The following is a 17,221-nucleotide window of genomic DNA, read 5'->3' on the forward strand; positions in this document are numbered from 1 at the left end:
CTGAGACATTGGACAGGGAAAGTACATTTGGGATTCTTGGAAGCTTGAAATCTGCTTAGAGGAGTTACTGGCAAGACTGAACGTGAGCATATAGTTAGTGTTAAAAATCCCCAAACATAATAGTAGGTACAGTAGATCATTCAAAAAATCAATGCTGGACTTGAAGATAAGATTATCAATTTTACATTGAAGACAGAAAATGATAGTGTTATGGAACAGACAAGAACCCCTTAATATGTGTTAAGAAGATAGTTTAGACCTTAACTTTTTCTTATTTTAAATATAACTATATAGTGCTGCATTCCACGTGTAATCTGGTTGGTCAAAGTATCAGATTTGAAGTAAGTAAAACACACTTTATTCATATACTTTAGTTAAAACACAACAAAAAAATGGCTTAACTGTAACTCTCTCAAAATACTTATCAAAATAATAGATACATTTACTAGATACAATTATTAATAGATACAACTATTAATAATTAACTTTGCAATATAGTAGCATCCCATAAAAATGCCCTTCTCAAAAGGCAAATTCAGAAAACAGGTCATCTCCCATGCCAATCCAGCAGCTCAAGAGGAAAAGCATCAAGAGAAAACTCTCAGAGAGTGTATGAGGGAGAGGTGTACTGCAGCAACACACCCAGCAACAACTGCTACAGAAAACTAAGAAACTAAAAATCCTGGTTCTGTGGGTGTTTGACCACACCCATTCAGGCTGCTCCTATCATTTCAAAACAAAAACCCCAAGGCCTTACAAGCTTTTGACAGTTTTCAATAGACATCTCAGCATCTCTGTCTTCAAACCTCTCTTAAAAAACCTGTTAAAGCCATAGTATTGTCACAACAAATCAAACAGTCACTGACACTGTGTACCACCCAGGCAATTCAAAAGTTTATTAAGCTCAAGGTAGCTGCTGGAAACTGAATGAAGTCCACAGAGGCCAGAATCCTGACACCAAGTCACCCTTTATTTATATATGGAGAGCTTGACACTAATCCAGCTCCCTCAAAGCCATCTCTCAGAGTGAACAGAACTTTTACATTCCTGTTTATATCTGTCAGCCAGGGGTCCTGACTGGGGCTAATCAGAGAACTCATATTCTTTGAGGAACACCTGGCTGAGCTCATTACAATCACAACATCTTTTTGTAGTTCCTTCAGGGGCATTTTAGCACCAGGTCAGCAGCTCTGCCTCTGATACAGGTGGTTTGGAATGCACAGTAGCTTGCCTCTTGCACCTGGAGCATCTCAGAAGAAATTTGAGATTATATCCATATATAAATATATTGTGGAAACAGGCCCTTCAGCCCAACAAGTTCACACTGACCCTGCGATGAGTAATCCATCCAAACCCATTTCCCTCTGACTAATGCGCCCAACACTATGGGCAATTTAGCATGGCCAATTCACCTGGCCTGCACATCTTTGTGACTGTGAGAGGAAACCGGAGCACCCTGAGGAAACCCACACAAACGCGGGGAGAATGTGCAAACTCCACACAAACAGTTACCCAAGGATAGTGCTGTGAGGCAGCAGTGCTAACTACTGAGCCATCATACCGTCCTCTTCATTCTTCTCTTCAGGCGGCAAAGGCATCGACACAGCGACATCTACTGGGTCCTCTCAGATTGTGAGGTATCTTCAACGCTTAATGGAGAGGGAGAACCCATGGGTTCCACACAGTTAGAAAGGCAGTCGAGGAGCCAGGCACGTTTTGTTCCCACAATGTTTGCGAGTTTACAGTTTTCATACGGTCCACGTGCTTGTTCAGCTACCTGAACCTTATGAGTCAGTGAACCTGACCTCATGTCAACCATGCCTCTTACCCATGCAGGGCCACTCCCGTAGTTCCTACGCTAAACTTCATTCCCTAAAGTAAACTGTCTCTTTCACTTCGCAGAGTCTTGTGCCCAGCATCGGCATTCCTGATACTATTTCACCCTCCCTACCAGATTCAGGAAGATCAAATTTAACCTAGTGCAGGGTCTTCTTTCCATTATCAACTCTGCTGGAGCTATCCCTGTAGTTGCATAAGGAGTGGTCCTATAATCAAATAGAATTGGATGTCACGATGGCACAGTGGTTAGCACTACTGCCTCACAGCGCCAGTGACCCAGGTTCAATTCCAGACTCGGGCAACTGTCTGTGTGGAGTTTGCACATTCTCCCCGTGTCTGTGTGGGTTTCCTCCGAGTGCTCCAGTTTCCTCCCACAGTCTGAAGATGTGCAGGTTAGGTGAATTGGCCATTCTAAATTGCCTGTAATGTTAGATGGATTAGTCAGGGGTAAATGTAAGGGAATGGGTTGCTCTTTGAAGGGTCGATGTGGACTTGTTGGGCCAAAGGGCCTGTTTTCACGCTGTAGGGAATGTAATCTAATCAAATAGAAACCTAGACAGTTTGGTATCTAGTGAAGCCATAGGCTTTTTCTTTAAGCCTGCCTTCAAAGATTGGATTGCTTTTACTGCCAGATAATTGGATGATAGATGAGGGAGACAATGGCCTAGTGGTGTTATTGCTAGGCTGTTAATCCAGAGACCCGGATAATTAGAATTAGGATCTCTACAGTGTGGAAACAAGCCCTTCAGCCTATCAAGTCCACACTGATCCTCCAAAGAGTAACACACCCAGGTCCATTCCCCTCCTCTATATTTACCCCTGATAAAGCACCTTAGCCGCCACATCCCTGAACACTATGGGCAATTTAGCATGGCCAATTCACCTGACTGTAGGAGGAAACTGGAGCACCTGGAGGAAACCCACGCTTACGTGGGGAGAACTTGCAAACTCCACACAGAAAGTCGCTCAAGGTGGGAATTGAACCCAGGTCCCTGATGCTATGACGCAGCGGTGCTAACCACTGAGTCGCCGTGCTGTAATGTTCTTTTACATCTGTAAAAGTACTGGTGGAACTTCCTGACTCCAAATATGACTAACAAATGTTCCTACTCGATCTGGACATATGTACACACTGCATTAGCCAAAGTCTTGGATGGATGCACTCATGGGCATTCCTCTCCATGGGCCACCTATAAGCCATTCCTACCTCGATGTTGTACAGGAGGCATCGCATGTCAATATCAGATCTTTCTTGGGATCATAGTTTGCCAACACCTGGGAGGATAATGGCTGTTTTTTCACTTCTCTGAAGGCTATTGCTTGGCTATGCAACTATTTCCATGGCTGACCCTTTTTTAGATGTTGATACAAAGATGCCAAGAAGAAGTCCAGGTTATATATGAACTTTTCATAATAGTTCACCAGCCCAAGGAAAGACCTAAGCTCCAGTACTGGCATGAGAGCCGAAGCACCTCTGATCACCCTCACTTTATCTTCCACTGGATATAAACTTGTCTTATTCACTCAGTAGCACAAGTAGGTCACTTGGAATACTTGGAGCATACATTTTTCCTTTGTTAGACATACACCCCACCTTGGAGAAATATTTAAGGACCATGTCCAAATTCTCTAAGTGTACCTTGTTGATCTTCCATGTAATTAGGATATCATCTAGATAAATGGTGACCTGGGGTAGACCTTGTAAATGTTCTCCAATGCCTGCTGAAAAATGGGACAGACCGACGATTCACTAAATGGCAGATTCATATATTGGTATAAACTCTTATGGATCTTAACTGGAGCATACTTCTGGGAATCCTCATCTAACTATACTTGCAAGTACTCATGGCACATGTCCAGGTTTGTGAAGGACAGCCCACCTGCTCACTATGTGTATAAATCCTCTATGCAAGGGATTAGGTATTTATCCAACTGCTAAAGTGGTTTATTGTTAGTTTAACAACCTCACAAGCGTGAACAGACCCTTTTGGCTTCACACTTGGTATGACCAGTGCTGCCCTTTCTGCAAACTGGACTGTTTTGATGATTCCTTCATTTTCCAGCCTTCTGATTTCTGCCTGAACATTTGTCCATAATGCAAATGGCACTATGTGGCCTTGCTGATTCATGGAATTGCTTCCAGGTCAACATACAAGATGACCTGGACTTATCTAATAGTGGCACACTGCTGCCTTACAGCGCCAGAGAGCCGGGTTCAATTCCCACCTCGGGCAACTGTCTTTGTGGAGTTTGCACATTCTCCCCGTGTCTGCACGGGTTTCCTCCCACAATCCAAAAATGTGCAGGTTAGGTGAATTGGCCATGCTAAATTGCCCATAGTGTTAGGTGAAGGGGTAAATGTAGGGGAATAGGTCTGGTTGGGTTGCTCTTCAGAGAGTCGGTATGGGCTTGTTGGGCCAAAGTGCCTGTTCCCACACTAGAAGTAAGTAATCTAATCTTAACCTCCCTGGAAGACTTCCAGATATTTAATCAAGACTTCACTCAGGCAGCCATTTTTTAATTGAAAAATGTTGAGCCAATCTAGGTGAATCTCTTGCAACCAATTTCACCCCATCATACTTGGATCCGAGTTTTTTCTATCATCAACGGTAACCAAACCAGCTGCTTCTCATAAGAGTTGTATCCTTAATCTGTAAAGATTCCCCAGTATAGGCTCTTAGTCTAAATGAGATCTTGTGCAATCTTAAGGGTTGGAGTCCAGAGTGAAGCTTGACCTCTGTGTGAACCAGGTAACAATTTAACCAGATTTTTAAAAATTGGTTCTGATTTGGATGTTGCTAAGCAATTTAATTGTTCCAAACGAGATGTAGATGGACTTTCCAGGGTATGCACTTCCCTGGACACTGGCCTATGAGTTCTCTTACTTAAGTTGGGTCTAGTGGGACTCTTTAACTGTCTTGCAGTCAGCATACCAGCAACATTGATAATGGCTTGCCAGCCTGGATCCCGAAGAAACCTTTAGCCTTTTGGCTGAGATTTGGCTTTGTTTTGGGATGTTGCTATGGGTTGATCTTGAGTCCCTCTTGTCAGGATATGTCCTCAGTGAGATTGTGCAATTGCCTTCACTCAAGTGGTGCTCCCCAAGCTGACTTGCACTGGCGAGAGTATCCAATTCCAGTGGAATATCCTGCAACTCATATGTTCCGTGTGCTGCATTTTCAAATGATAAAGCCAGTTGTAGTGCGTGTTTGAAGTCCAGTTTGGCTTCAGCTAGTAGGTGCTTTTGCATGGTTACATCATTAATCCCACATGCCAAAGGGTCTTTCAGTATTTCATTAAGGGTTAAACCAAAGTCATGTGCCTTTACCATTCGTCTTAACCTATTCAAAAGTCCCGAAATGGGATTCCGCTAGTTCTCAAATTGCCAAATAAAACTAATAATGGCTCAGAATTAGAGGAGACGTGGAATCGTATCATGCCTTAACTAAATCTATCAACTTAGAAAGGTTTTAGTATCTGGTGCTTCAGGGAAAGTTCCTAATAACTGAAAAAATCGAAGATCCACAAGCTGTCAGGAGAATTACTTGTTGCTTTTCAACTGCACAAATGTCAGCCGGCAGGAAAAAATAACAAATTTTTTCCACATACAGGATCTCTAGTCTTCAACGGCAGGATCAAATAAGTCAAGCTTCCCAAGTAATGGCATGATGCCAGTAATGCTTACCCCAACTCAAAGATGACTGTTATGAGCAAATTTCTTCAGGAATGTGCTTTTCTCACATCACCACTAATATAACTTCATAGGGATCGATATCCCATCACCAAGTGACCCTTTATTTACATGTAGAGAGTCCTTGACACTGATCTGGATCCCTCAGAGCCAGCTGTCAGAGTGAACAGAATCTCTGACACTCCTGTTTATACCTGTCAGCCAGGTCCCCCTGTTTGGACCAGATTAACAGCCCCAATCAGGGAACTCATATTCTATGAGGTGTTGTTACAATCACTACAGGACCTGTTGAGAAGAATTGTGATTTTGCTACCATTCAACTGAAAGAAATTTCAACTAAGTGAAGACTTGTTGTTTAATACTATATGTGTAGTTTAGGAATTATGGACATGTATATATTTTAAATACAAATCAGGTTATTGTGGTTCAGCTGTGGAAGCTAGGACTATTTTCTTCCTAATCCCTGAGTCCACAAAGCTCTCTTGCCAACTGTTACTGGCAGACCAGAGCTTGATTCAAAAGCAGTAGGAAGTGAGAAAATGTGAATTTAATGCTTAATATTTGTTTTGAAGACTTTGGAGTTGGCAGACTGCTTTCTAGAAAACAGACAAGCTTTCTATATATAATAAAATGACTAATTTGAGATTTATTTTTGATACACACAGGTTGAATTGTTTTATTGGTACTGGCTCAAAGCCACACTGAAGTTTATCTATAATATAGTTTTGGAGTATAGCAGCAAAATCTGGCAGTAGTTATATGCTGAATAGTTGAAAGAAAAAGAAATATTGTTAACCATGACCGTAGGCACATTGTTCCTGCCCTTAGTGAACACTATTGTAAATGACAATATTTTTGTGGGAAAATATCAATTTAAGTTGTGTAAAGTTTTTGTGTCTCTGGAATTATATCAGTCTTACAATATTCATGACTAGTCTTCAGAAACTACGAAATAGGAAGTTGTTTAAACATTAAGAATTGCTTGCATTTATAAAGCACCTTTCATGAATTAGGATGTCCCCAAACTCTTTGCAATCAATTAAATGAAGTTTACACTTCTGAACTGTTGTTACTGTTGTAAAGAAACTCAGAAGCAAATTTGAATGAGAAAAGCTCCCACAAACAACACTGATAACAATGGATGTTGACAGAGCATCAGCAATAAAATTACAATTGTTTAAGTCCATGGCTTTGAAGTTACTGTTGCAGGTTCATGCTAAACTGTTGTTTGAAAAGTACATTTTTAATGTTTGTAAAAATTATTGGTTGGGAATTTTGAAGATGATCATCAGAATAAAGCTGTACAGAGTGAGAAAATTCAAAAGCGAGTAAGGGAAAATGCAAGAGCAATTTTATTTCTTTTAAATTTTCAAGAAATGAGTTCCACTATTTTGACACCTGAGGGTTTGATTGACAACTGTCACAATACCCATTTTGAGGTCTTCCTCTTGAGGTAGATAGTTTAAACTGCAAAACAATTTTTATGGGGATGATGGTGAGCTGAATAGACTTTGAAAACAAGAGTGCACTTAAAAATGTGAAACTTAAACTGTACATACCAGGAGAAAATATTTTCAAATATATTTGCAATTCCAATTTGTTTTAAATGTCTGTAATAATTCTTGTATTTTATTGGAGAATGCAATAATGTGATATTTATATTATTGTCTTTGTTGCTTCTAGTTCCTATGTAATGTTACTACAAAATCAAAATACTGCAGATACTAAAGAAAATGCTGAAAAAGCTCAGTAAGTCAGGCAGATTCTCAGGGCTTTAACATGAATAATCATCTTAGCTTAAACCATTAACTTTCTATACAGACGCTGCTTGATGAGCTCATTGTTTTCAGAATGTTATGTTTTTAATCCCATAAAATGTTGTTGACTAAAACTAACTTTTATTCCACTTCTTTGTTCCTTTAGTTGACCTGTTCTCTGTCAGCTGGTCCTTCCTTTTTTATGTATACATTTTATCTTCTTGCTGACCAAACTTAGATCTTTTTGGAATTAATGCAATAAAACAAAACATTGCCTGAATAGGGAAACAGTCTCAATTTCAAAGTTTTTCACTCATTATTTGTCTTTTGCTCTTTATCACACAGAACAAATCACAAATTATTGCTTTACATTACTGAACAAAAGTAGGACTATTTATAGTACAGGGAAGTGACCCAGAACAGAAGTGAATACTGCAATGTTAGAGGAAAAGACTGACCCATAAATGACAAAATAAAACTCAACTAATGCTGTCAGTAGCTCCTGATTCAGTCACAACAAAAAAAGTGATGAGAAATGAAACTCATGTTTTGATGAGCATAGCGTTAAAAGGTGAATTTAAAACACTGCTGGCCGCATGTCCCTACTAAGATGAAGTGAAATGTATTTTCTCTACAATATTTTAAAATGAAAAGCAGAACTGAAAAATTCCACAATTGGTCCAAATCTAATTACAAAGTTGTCACAGGCACCCACGTTGAGAGTTGCTCTGTTCATTTCCCTTGCAACTTCTGGTTGTTTGGTTAGTTTATAACATCCTTCCATTATTGTTTCTATTAATTGACAAGGTACTCTAGGGCCGATAAAACATTATTCATATTAATATATTAACAATTTTATAAACAAAGGATGTAGGGAATGCAACATAAAACAACAAATATACATGAACTAATCTGATGTTCTTTTATAGGTTAATAGCAGTATACATTTATTTGATTGTTTATGTGTGTAAATTAATCAGAGATTTTGTACATTCCATCTATTCTCCTGATGCTATAACGTGTATTCTTTTGAAAGAATAAATTATTCATGCTATATTCAAAGGATGTGTAGAACGGAGAGCCTTATACCACATTTCTGTTGATTGCCTGCAACGTTAGAAGCCATCAGTGCTATCTGTGTTCAGCTCCTTTTTTGATGCATCTCATCCATATACTGACTTTGAAGTTAATTGAAGAGTAACATGGACTGTCAATTCGCTGAGTCTATTTCATGCTATTGAGGAAGACTAATTTTACTGTTTGTTTCTTAAGCAAAATAGTGTCCAGCACTGTAAGGCCGGCAAAATATCAGTCCTTAGTATCACTTCCAGAATACAGTTCCGGAGATCATCTATCCTCAGTGAAAGCTCAACTTTTCAAAAGTCTACCTAGATGTTTTTCAGCTTATTACTCTGACCCATGCTGCCTTTGAGTGCAGCCCAATTAATTTACTTTATGATTAATAATTGTTTTCAATTATTCTTACATTGATATGTGGTTGTTGCTGCAAAGACTAGTATTTGCTACACATCTCTTTTTGCCCTTTAATTGAGTGCATAGTTAGTCCATTTCAGAGGCCAGTTAAGTGTCACCACATTACTGTGGATCTGAAGTTACATGTAGGTTAGACAAGTAAGGATGGCAGACATTGATAAACAATATAATTTTTTAATGACAATTGATGATAGTTTCATGATTATCATTACTGCAACCTTTCAATTGCAAATTTTATGAATTAAATTTAAAGTCCATGAGATGCCTTTGTAGAATTTGAACCTGTGTGCTGAGAGTGTTAATCAGATGCTCTGGAGTATGAAATAAAACCAAAAGAACTGTGGATGCTGGAAATCAGAAACAAAAGGCAGAAATTACTGGAAAAGCTCAGCAGGTATAGCAGCATCTATGGAGGGAAATCTGAGTTAACATTTCGGGTCCAGTGACCTTTCCTCAGAATCTTCTAAAATACGAGTCCAGTAACAATACTATTATGCCATCTCTCTGTCTGTAGTTAATGTGGTCCTCATGCTGCAATTAATCTTTAAATAAACACACCTGAAGGACAACAAATTACATTATATATTTGCACAGAGTCCATTAAGGAAATCTAAAATGCAATTTTGGCCTGGATTTTGTGAAGACTGTCAAACTGCATACCTTGGTAGAAAAGGTTCCCGCAAGGATTTTACTAATTTCTATCATGTAGAACATGCTTTTCTTGATGCCAGTTTGAATTTAGTATTAGGCTGAAAGGATCTCCAGACATCCAATGATAATGACAACACATTCACATTGGCATATTTTCACAAATAGCAAACCTGGTCATTAAGTACATTTTTTCTTTGCTTTTAATTAAAAGTATTATAATGAGAAAAAAGCTAAATCAGTCTCTCATAAAGTCTTGGAACTTCTTTGCTTTTATTCTGTATTTATAAAGCCCTTTCAACCACTTACTCAGTCAAAACTATCAACTTCAATGACTTGTGTACATATTACCCCCAGATCTCTCTCTTCTAGCACTCTTTTCAGAATTGCATCTTTCTGTTTACATTCCATCTCCTAACCAAAGTGCATTAAATTTTTATGTTAAATTTTATCTGATATGTATCCGTCCATTCCTCCAAGCTGTATGCATTACTGTCCTGTGAATTGAACAAGCCTGAACAAGTTGGCCAAAACCTGAAACCTTTTTGAATAATATCAAAGCATCAGTATCTTGGTTTATCCATATTTTTCAATTACTGTCCTCTATAGTTTAGTTGCAACTAATCTTGTTTAAAAATACATATTGAATAAATCTGTAGTCAAAGGCTCATCTCGAGCATCAAAAGTCTTAGTATTTGCATCTGCTTCAGGATGTGTAAACAAATGAACTCTATTCTATTATGCTACAACACCCTGAGAAACTAGAAAGGAAATTACATAGAAACTATTTTACAAAATGCTGCGAGTTCCAATGCAAGTTACTGCTTGATAGAGGAAGTAAATTCTAGTGGTGAAATCGTCCAATACATTATTCCAAATTCCTTATTTTAGAATCATGACTGCAGTTTTCAGAAATTTTCTCAAAATAAAACAGATCTTGAAGGTGTCAATTTGGTTTATATAATACCATATTAGATTTTAATTCAAGTAAATAATTAAACAACTCTTCTTCTGAAAGAGTTGAAAGTCTAAGTTTACATTTGGACAAGTAGATACAATTCTTGTTGAACAAACTTTAGAGGGCAGGTATTTGGCTCAGTGGGGGATTCAATCCCGACGAACAATATGCAGTACAAATGCATGATTCAAGCATTTATAACTGTCACTGCAGCTTTGATTTACACACTGAAATACCCTAATGAAGAGACTGAAAGGATAGTGTGGATAAAATGTAAAGCAATGCAAAAACTTTTAAGATGTAGTATTTGAAATAACTCCACAGAGGCTGGTATCCCATCACCCTTTACTAATATGTACATCTTCCCCAGAGCCAGCTCTTAGAGTGAACAGAACCTCTGACAATCCTGTATTTTTTTACTGTTACAAATTGATTTTATTGCTTTGTCATGTGGTCTTCAAATTACTTTCCAGGCAGGAGGATGCCATCATATTTTTGCTGAAACCACCTCATTGATTCTTCCTTGGAAATCTTGTGTTTTGAACCAATGCGCCCCCTTTTAACCTTTTTATCAGAATTGCTGAAACCAGGCCGTCCCATGAGCACATAGAAATCCAGGCCATAAATTCCAATACTAGGATCATACTTGATGCCCAGATCAATGTGCTCTTGGATACCAAAGCCAAAGTTTCCAGTGTTGCAGAAATTACTCTTCCTCAGTTCATACTCCCGAACCTTTAGACCTTTCTCTAGAATTTCTTCAGCTTTGGCTCCTCTGATTGTGCAATGAACAGCAATCTTCTCATTTCTTCTAATACCAAATGAGCGCACAGTATAGCGAGCTTTGGAAAACACTGGGGTCTGGCCAGTGAGTTGCTCCAACACTTTAGCAGCTCTGGTGAGTCTGTCACCACTTTCACTTACGCAGATATTCAAACATAGCTTCCGAATGCGGAGCTCATGCATAGGATTTTCCTTTTTTTCACCCGCCATTCCCGCAGTAGCTCAACAGGGAAATTCTGACAGCCAGGGCTCCCTGATTGGACCAGGTTAACAGCCCCAGTCAGGGAACTCATATTCTATGAGCTCCACCTGTCTGACCTTGTTACAATCATACAGTATTCTTACACCCTTTAGAAAGATCCAAAAGGCATTGTTACCGAATTACATTTTTTGCAATTATGTTAATGAATGGTGATCAAATCAGAGAATGAAACACAATTCCATGCCTGATGGGTTCTGTTCACAGTATTAATGAGAGGTCACTCATACTAAGATTTTAACCTACTTCGTTCCATAAATGCCGCCTGTCACACTGAGATTTTCTGGCATGCTGTGTTTTCATTTCTAACAATCCTATTTGAGGTATCGTACATTTCTGCAAAAATTGTATAGTTAATGAAGGATAGCCTACTCTTGCAAAATACTTGAAAAAAACACTTTTGATGTGGTATAATTAGATATAAAAGCAAGTGTAATTAATAAACAGGAACTATGAAGTAGAATATTATTTAACTTACAGAATATACATCTTAAAATGGACAAAGGTATAATGATGTAAGATTATAACGTAAAATGTGAAATGGATAAGAAATGGATGACAGCACATGAAACATAAAGTAGAAGAATAGGTAATTAACACAATAGTCAGATAAAGTATACAATTTGATATGTAACATGCTTTCACTCAAACTATAAGGTACAATTGGCATAATGTAATTTGAAAGATGTGTAACAAAATATTTGTTATTTATCTATATATTATATACCTTTGGGGGTTGATCTTCTCAATATTCACTTGAACTAATTTCTGCCAAAAGTTACAAGCCAGTTCAATGCTTTAATTTTAGTGAAAAATATGTTTATTCCAGGAGCTTATTGATGAAAAATATTTCCAGCATCATTTATTTTACTCTATTTTATAACAATTACATATAATATTAATTAAATCAATATAATGTATCCCCCTTCTGTTAATTCACAAATCAATGTAAATAACAGGCCTACAAAATTCCCAACAATAATTGGTTTAGCAAAATCAATAAAGTTAAGAAAACAGGAAAGTAATGAAAAAGTATGAGGTGAAACCATTATACTTTCAACTGACATATAGTATGGATGAAACACGCACATATGAATCACTTCCCTATTGAAAATATTTGCTGCATGTTTAGCTATATTGAGCTGAAAGATGCTAGTCAAAAATGTGTACTCTGGGAATACATTTTGAATTAAGCTTATAAATTCTGTATTGCTTTAATATATATTATACCTATGGATCTAACCTTATGACTCAGGAATAAATGCACAACCAGCTGTTCTGGTGAACTACACAGATTTTTGAGATGAAGACCATCCTGAAATGTTATGTTGGAAGCAACTTTCAAGATAGCATTGAAATGAATCTGACATAGCTAAGCCAGAACTTGATGTAGTCTACATCAAGTCATCCATAATGACATTCAATCTTTGATGAAGCATACATCATGCTTTGTGTATTTTGACTGCAATATGCTACAGCACAGATCAAGGAAATAAACTGCTTTTAGTATTAACAGTTTGATATGGGTGAAGGTCATGTGTTTATTTGAGGTCCAGTAATTCAAGTTATGGCCCACAAAATTAGAAAAAGATGACAGTCATCAAAGTGCAGACAGTAGGTTAGTCAAACTCAAACATCCTTTTCACTAACACCAGCTATTCTGGTTACTCATGTGACTTTTACATCCTGTGACAGCCCAAAATTCAAGGTCTGTACACATAGATGGTGAACTGATAAATAGTTTCAATGAAATTTGCTTAAGGATTGAGATTTATGATCTAAAAGGGTCTCCAGTTCTCCTTTTTCCTCTTGTACCTCCAGTTTGCATATTTTCACATGAAGATGTGCAGAAACTGCCACAGTTGTGCAAATTAAGGGTAGCTGGATGCATAATACACCTGGGCTCTCCTTTTTTGCGGGATATCCCACAGACTCTAAAGAGTTAATTCCATGAAATGATGTAGGCCCCTAATACTTTATTATGGGCTTCTCCAAGAGGTGCAAGTGTGTATTTTCCTGTGCACATCTTACTGGACTGTGTATGAAAGACACCTGCCAAGGTAACAATAACACATGTAATTGGTCTCAAATGAACATAATTTATTAATTGAATGATAATTTAGACGTGAGCTGCAATTTCTTATAGGATGCAATTTTGCAAGTTCCAATTTTCCAGAGGCCACAGTCAAATATATAGTTAATGCTTTGGTTGTCTAATTATAAGCTTTTTTATCACTATATTAGTCTTTGTATCTGAATTTCAAAGGTTATACATTTAAAATGAGATAAACTTACCCGGTTAAAATGGGATTTTTCTTCTTTTGTTATTGGACTTTAATAGACAATAAGTTGTATTCTCCAACCTCTGACAGTTAGTTTCAGATTTTCAGTAATATTATATGGAGAATTAAGACACTTGGTATATGATACATTAATTTATTGATTTTCTTTTTCTGTTGCCAGTGTCAATGCTGAAAGTCTTAGTGCTAAAAGTGTTACATTGATTTCATCAGTAACCCTTGTTTTGAACCACAAAATTGTGGTCTGTTATTCCATTCCAGAATTTAAGTACATAATTAAGGCTGCCAATTTAATGCAATTCAATACTGATGGAGCTCAATTGGACTTAAAAATCCCATGGAACTTGTTAAAATTTCTCTGGTGTCCTGGCCAACATTCATCCTCACCATTTATTTAGTTCTTCATCTTAATGCTGTTTGTGAGACTTTGCTGCATGCAAACTGTTTCTGCATTTAGAGTCACAGAGTTATACAGACCCATCCTGTTTGCTGATGAATGAACAGTTCAGAAGTAATTAATTAGCTGTGAAGCACGTTTAAATGTTTGTGTGTAAGTCTCTACATGAAAGGAAGTCATTTCCTTTTGAACATAAGTGAATTTATATTACCTGAAAGTGGAAATTAGGAGCAAGACTTCCTCCCAACAGCAGTCAATAATGTTTAGAAACATAGGAACAGAAGCAGACCATTCACCCTTGAGCCTGCTCCATCATTTAATAAGATCATGGCTGGTCTTTGGTCCTTATGCCTGTCTTCAGCCCACATTCCTTAATACTTGTGCTTAATAAAATTATGTCACTCTTAGATTTAAAATACATAATTAAATTAGCATCGACTACCATTCGGGCAGAGTTCCAAACCTCCACAACTCTTTGGTTATAGAAGTGCTTTCTAACATCTCTCTTGAATGGCTTGGCCCTAATTCTTAGACTATGACCCCGGTTCTAAAATCCTCAACCAATGGAAATATTTTATCCTTATCGACTTGTCTTTCCCTGTCAATATCCTGAGACCTTGATTAGGACACTCTTTTAACATCTTTTAGAATTAGAATTCCTACAGTGCCGAAGCAGGCCATTTAGCCCATACACTCCACACCAACCCTCCAAAAAGCATCCAACCCAATCTCCATAGCCTGCTTTTCCCATGGCTAACCTATCATACCTACACATCCCTATGGGGCAATTTAGCCTGGATAATTGACCTAACCTGCACATCTTTAGACTGTGGCAGGAAACCCAAACAGACATGGGCAGAATATGCAAACTCCACAAAGTTATCTGAGGGTGGAATTGAACCTCGGTCCCTGACGCTATGAGGTAGCAGTGCTAACCACTATCAATATCCTGTTGTAATTCTATGCTGTCGTCAACACTGTCGACAATGCTGCCCAACTTTGTGTCATCAGCAAATTTGGATATTTGACTTCTCATGCCATTATCCAAAACATTAATGAATATTATGAATAATTAAGGCACCAATAAAGATCCATATGGGATACAACTAATTACATCCTGCCAATCTGAGTACTTAACCATTATTCCAATTTTCTGTTTTATGCTACTCAACCAATTTCCTTTCCATATCAGTAATATACCCTCATTTCCATGGGCTTCCAACTTAGCTAACAGTTTCTTATGTGAGACTTTATCAAAGGCCTTCTGGAAGTCCATACAAACAATACCCATCGACCTTACCTCTGTCCACAGTTCTGCCACCTTTTCAAAAAATTTTGTCATGCCTATCCTTCATGAATCTATGCTGACTCTCTCTGATTAAGTAAAAATTTTCAAGGTAATCCGTTACCCTAACCTTGATTAAACACTCCAACAATTTCTCCACCATAGATATTAGGCCAACTGGTCTGTGATTCTCTGGTTTCCTTCTGTCACCCTCTTGAGGAGCAGAGTGACACGAGTAAATTTCCAATCCAGAGATACAATTCCAGAATCCAGGCAACTCTGAAAGATTATGGTTAGGGCATCAGCAATATGCTGTCCTACCACTTTTAATCCATGGATTGAAACCATCAGATCCTGGGGATTTGTCACTCTTAAGTTCCATTAATTTCCTCATTATTGGTGATTCATTTGAGCAAATTTTATTGAAATGTTGTCCCTCATCCTCTGTAAATTTATTTGGGACTTCTGGCAAACTATCCTTTTATGCTCTGAATACTGGAACAATATAATCATTCAGCATGTCGGTCATTTCTCCATGGTCATTGGCAATATCCCCACTCTCAGCCTTCAGTGGGCCAATTGTACTCTTAACCATCTGCTTTCTGTTTATATAACTGCAAAATCTCTTCTCAGTCTTTTATGTCCCTTCTAAGTTTCCTTTCAAAAAGCCTCATTCCAGATGAAGGGCTTATGCCCGAAATGTTGATTGTCCTGCTCCTCAGATGCTGGCTGACCTGCTGTGCTTTTCCAGCACCAAACTCTCAATATTGCTATAAGAAACAATCCTGGACACACTTTAGAAATTCATAACCTTTCTGGCCGATGCTTGTCTGTCTCTGCCAATCTATTCTAAGATTAAAATCCCACAATAATATTACTCTTCCTTTGCTACACTGTTGCTTAATTTTAGCATTTATACAATCTAACACTTCTAAGATACTACCAGATGGTCTATATAATGATACCATTATTGTGGTTTTATTTAGTCCATACAAAATACCAACTGACAATTGTCATATTGGTGTGGGACAACTGAGAATTGAGCTGAGATACAGAAAGACCAATCTAATATATAGATGAATATAATACTGGAATAGGTTATAACAATTAAGATAAAGACTATATTGTACATGACATAATTTCTCAAATCACCTCCAGTATGTCTCTCACTGCACCCTCTAGGTCATCTCCTCTGCCCTCAAGCTTTTCAGTCACATCCTGAATCAGACTCGCTACCACAGCCACATCTCCTTCCTCAGTGCCTGTCTACGGAACCAATAGATCCCACATGGACTCTGGACTACACTCAGACCAACACAATGTGGACCCGAACAGAATAACCAGTACACACTACAAATCCGAAACCTTCAGCAGTGATTTGATTTCCTCCTCCTCCCACCTGCAGTATGTTGCAAGGATTAACTAAGTGCTGGTGTTTATTTCGAGAGGGATAGAATTCTAAAATAAAGACATTGACAAATTTACCTCCTTAGTTGTGCATGGCTGTTCTGTTTTGTGAGTTGGAGCTTTTCCTCTTCATGAGGACAAACTACTTCTGACAAATCTAACTTTGGTTAGACTACACTTGGACAGCTCTGGCCAGCATAGTATGAAATAATAGAGGTGCTGAAAAGGGTATAAAAACAAAGGAATGTACCAGAACTGTGAAGTTGTATTTTTTTAAGAAAGATGAGCAGGCATTAAAACAGAACAGAAGTCATTAAAATTCTGAAAGGTTTTGAGAACAGTGTACAGAGAGAGAATATTCCTACTTTTGAAAATAAATAAAACTGGAGTTCATCAGTACAAG

General features: G+C 37.9%; 1 protein-coding gene across 1 annotated transcript; it reads right to left on the reverse strand.

Annotated features, from left to right (window-relative positions):
• Nucleotides 1-10,803: 10,803 nt before the first annotated feature.
• LOC132826479 (large ribosomal subunit protein uL5-like) lies at nt 10,804-11,388 on the reverse strand. Its single transcript, XM_060842437.1, has one exon. The coding sequence runs from the start codon at nt 11,378-11,380 to the stop codon at nt 10,850-10,852; it is 531 nt and encodes a 176-aa protein (XP_060698420.1). The 5' UTR covers nt 11,381-11,388; the 3' UTR covers nt 10,804-10,849.
• Between the last annotated feature and the right edge of the window lie 5,833 nt (nt 11,389-17,221).

This window comes from Hemiscyllium ocellatum, chromosome 22 (genome assembly GCF_020745735.1).
Source record: "Hemiscyllium ocellatum isolate sHemOce1 chromosome 22, sHemOce1.pat.X.cur, whole genome shotgun sequence".
In the NCBI taxonomy this organism is placed as follows: Eukaryota; Metazoa; Chordata; class Chondrichthyes; order Orectolobiformes; family Hemiscylliidae; genus Hemiscyllium; species Hemiscyllium ocellatum.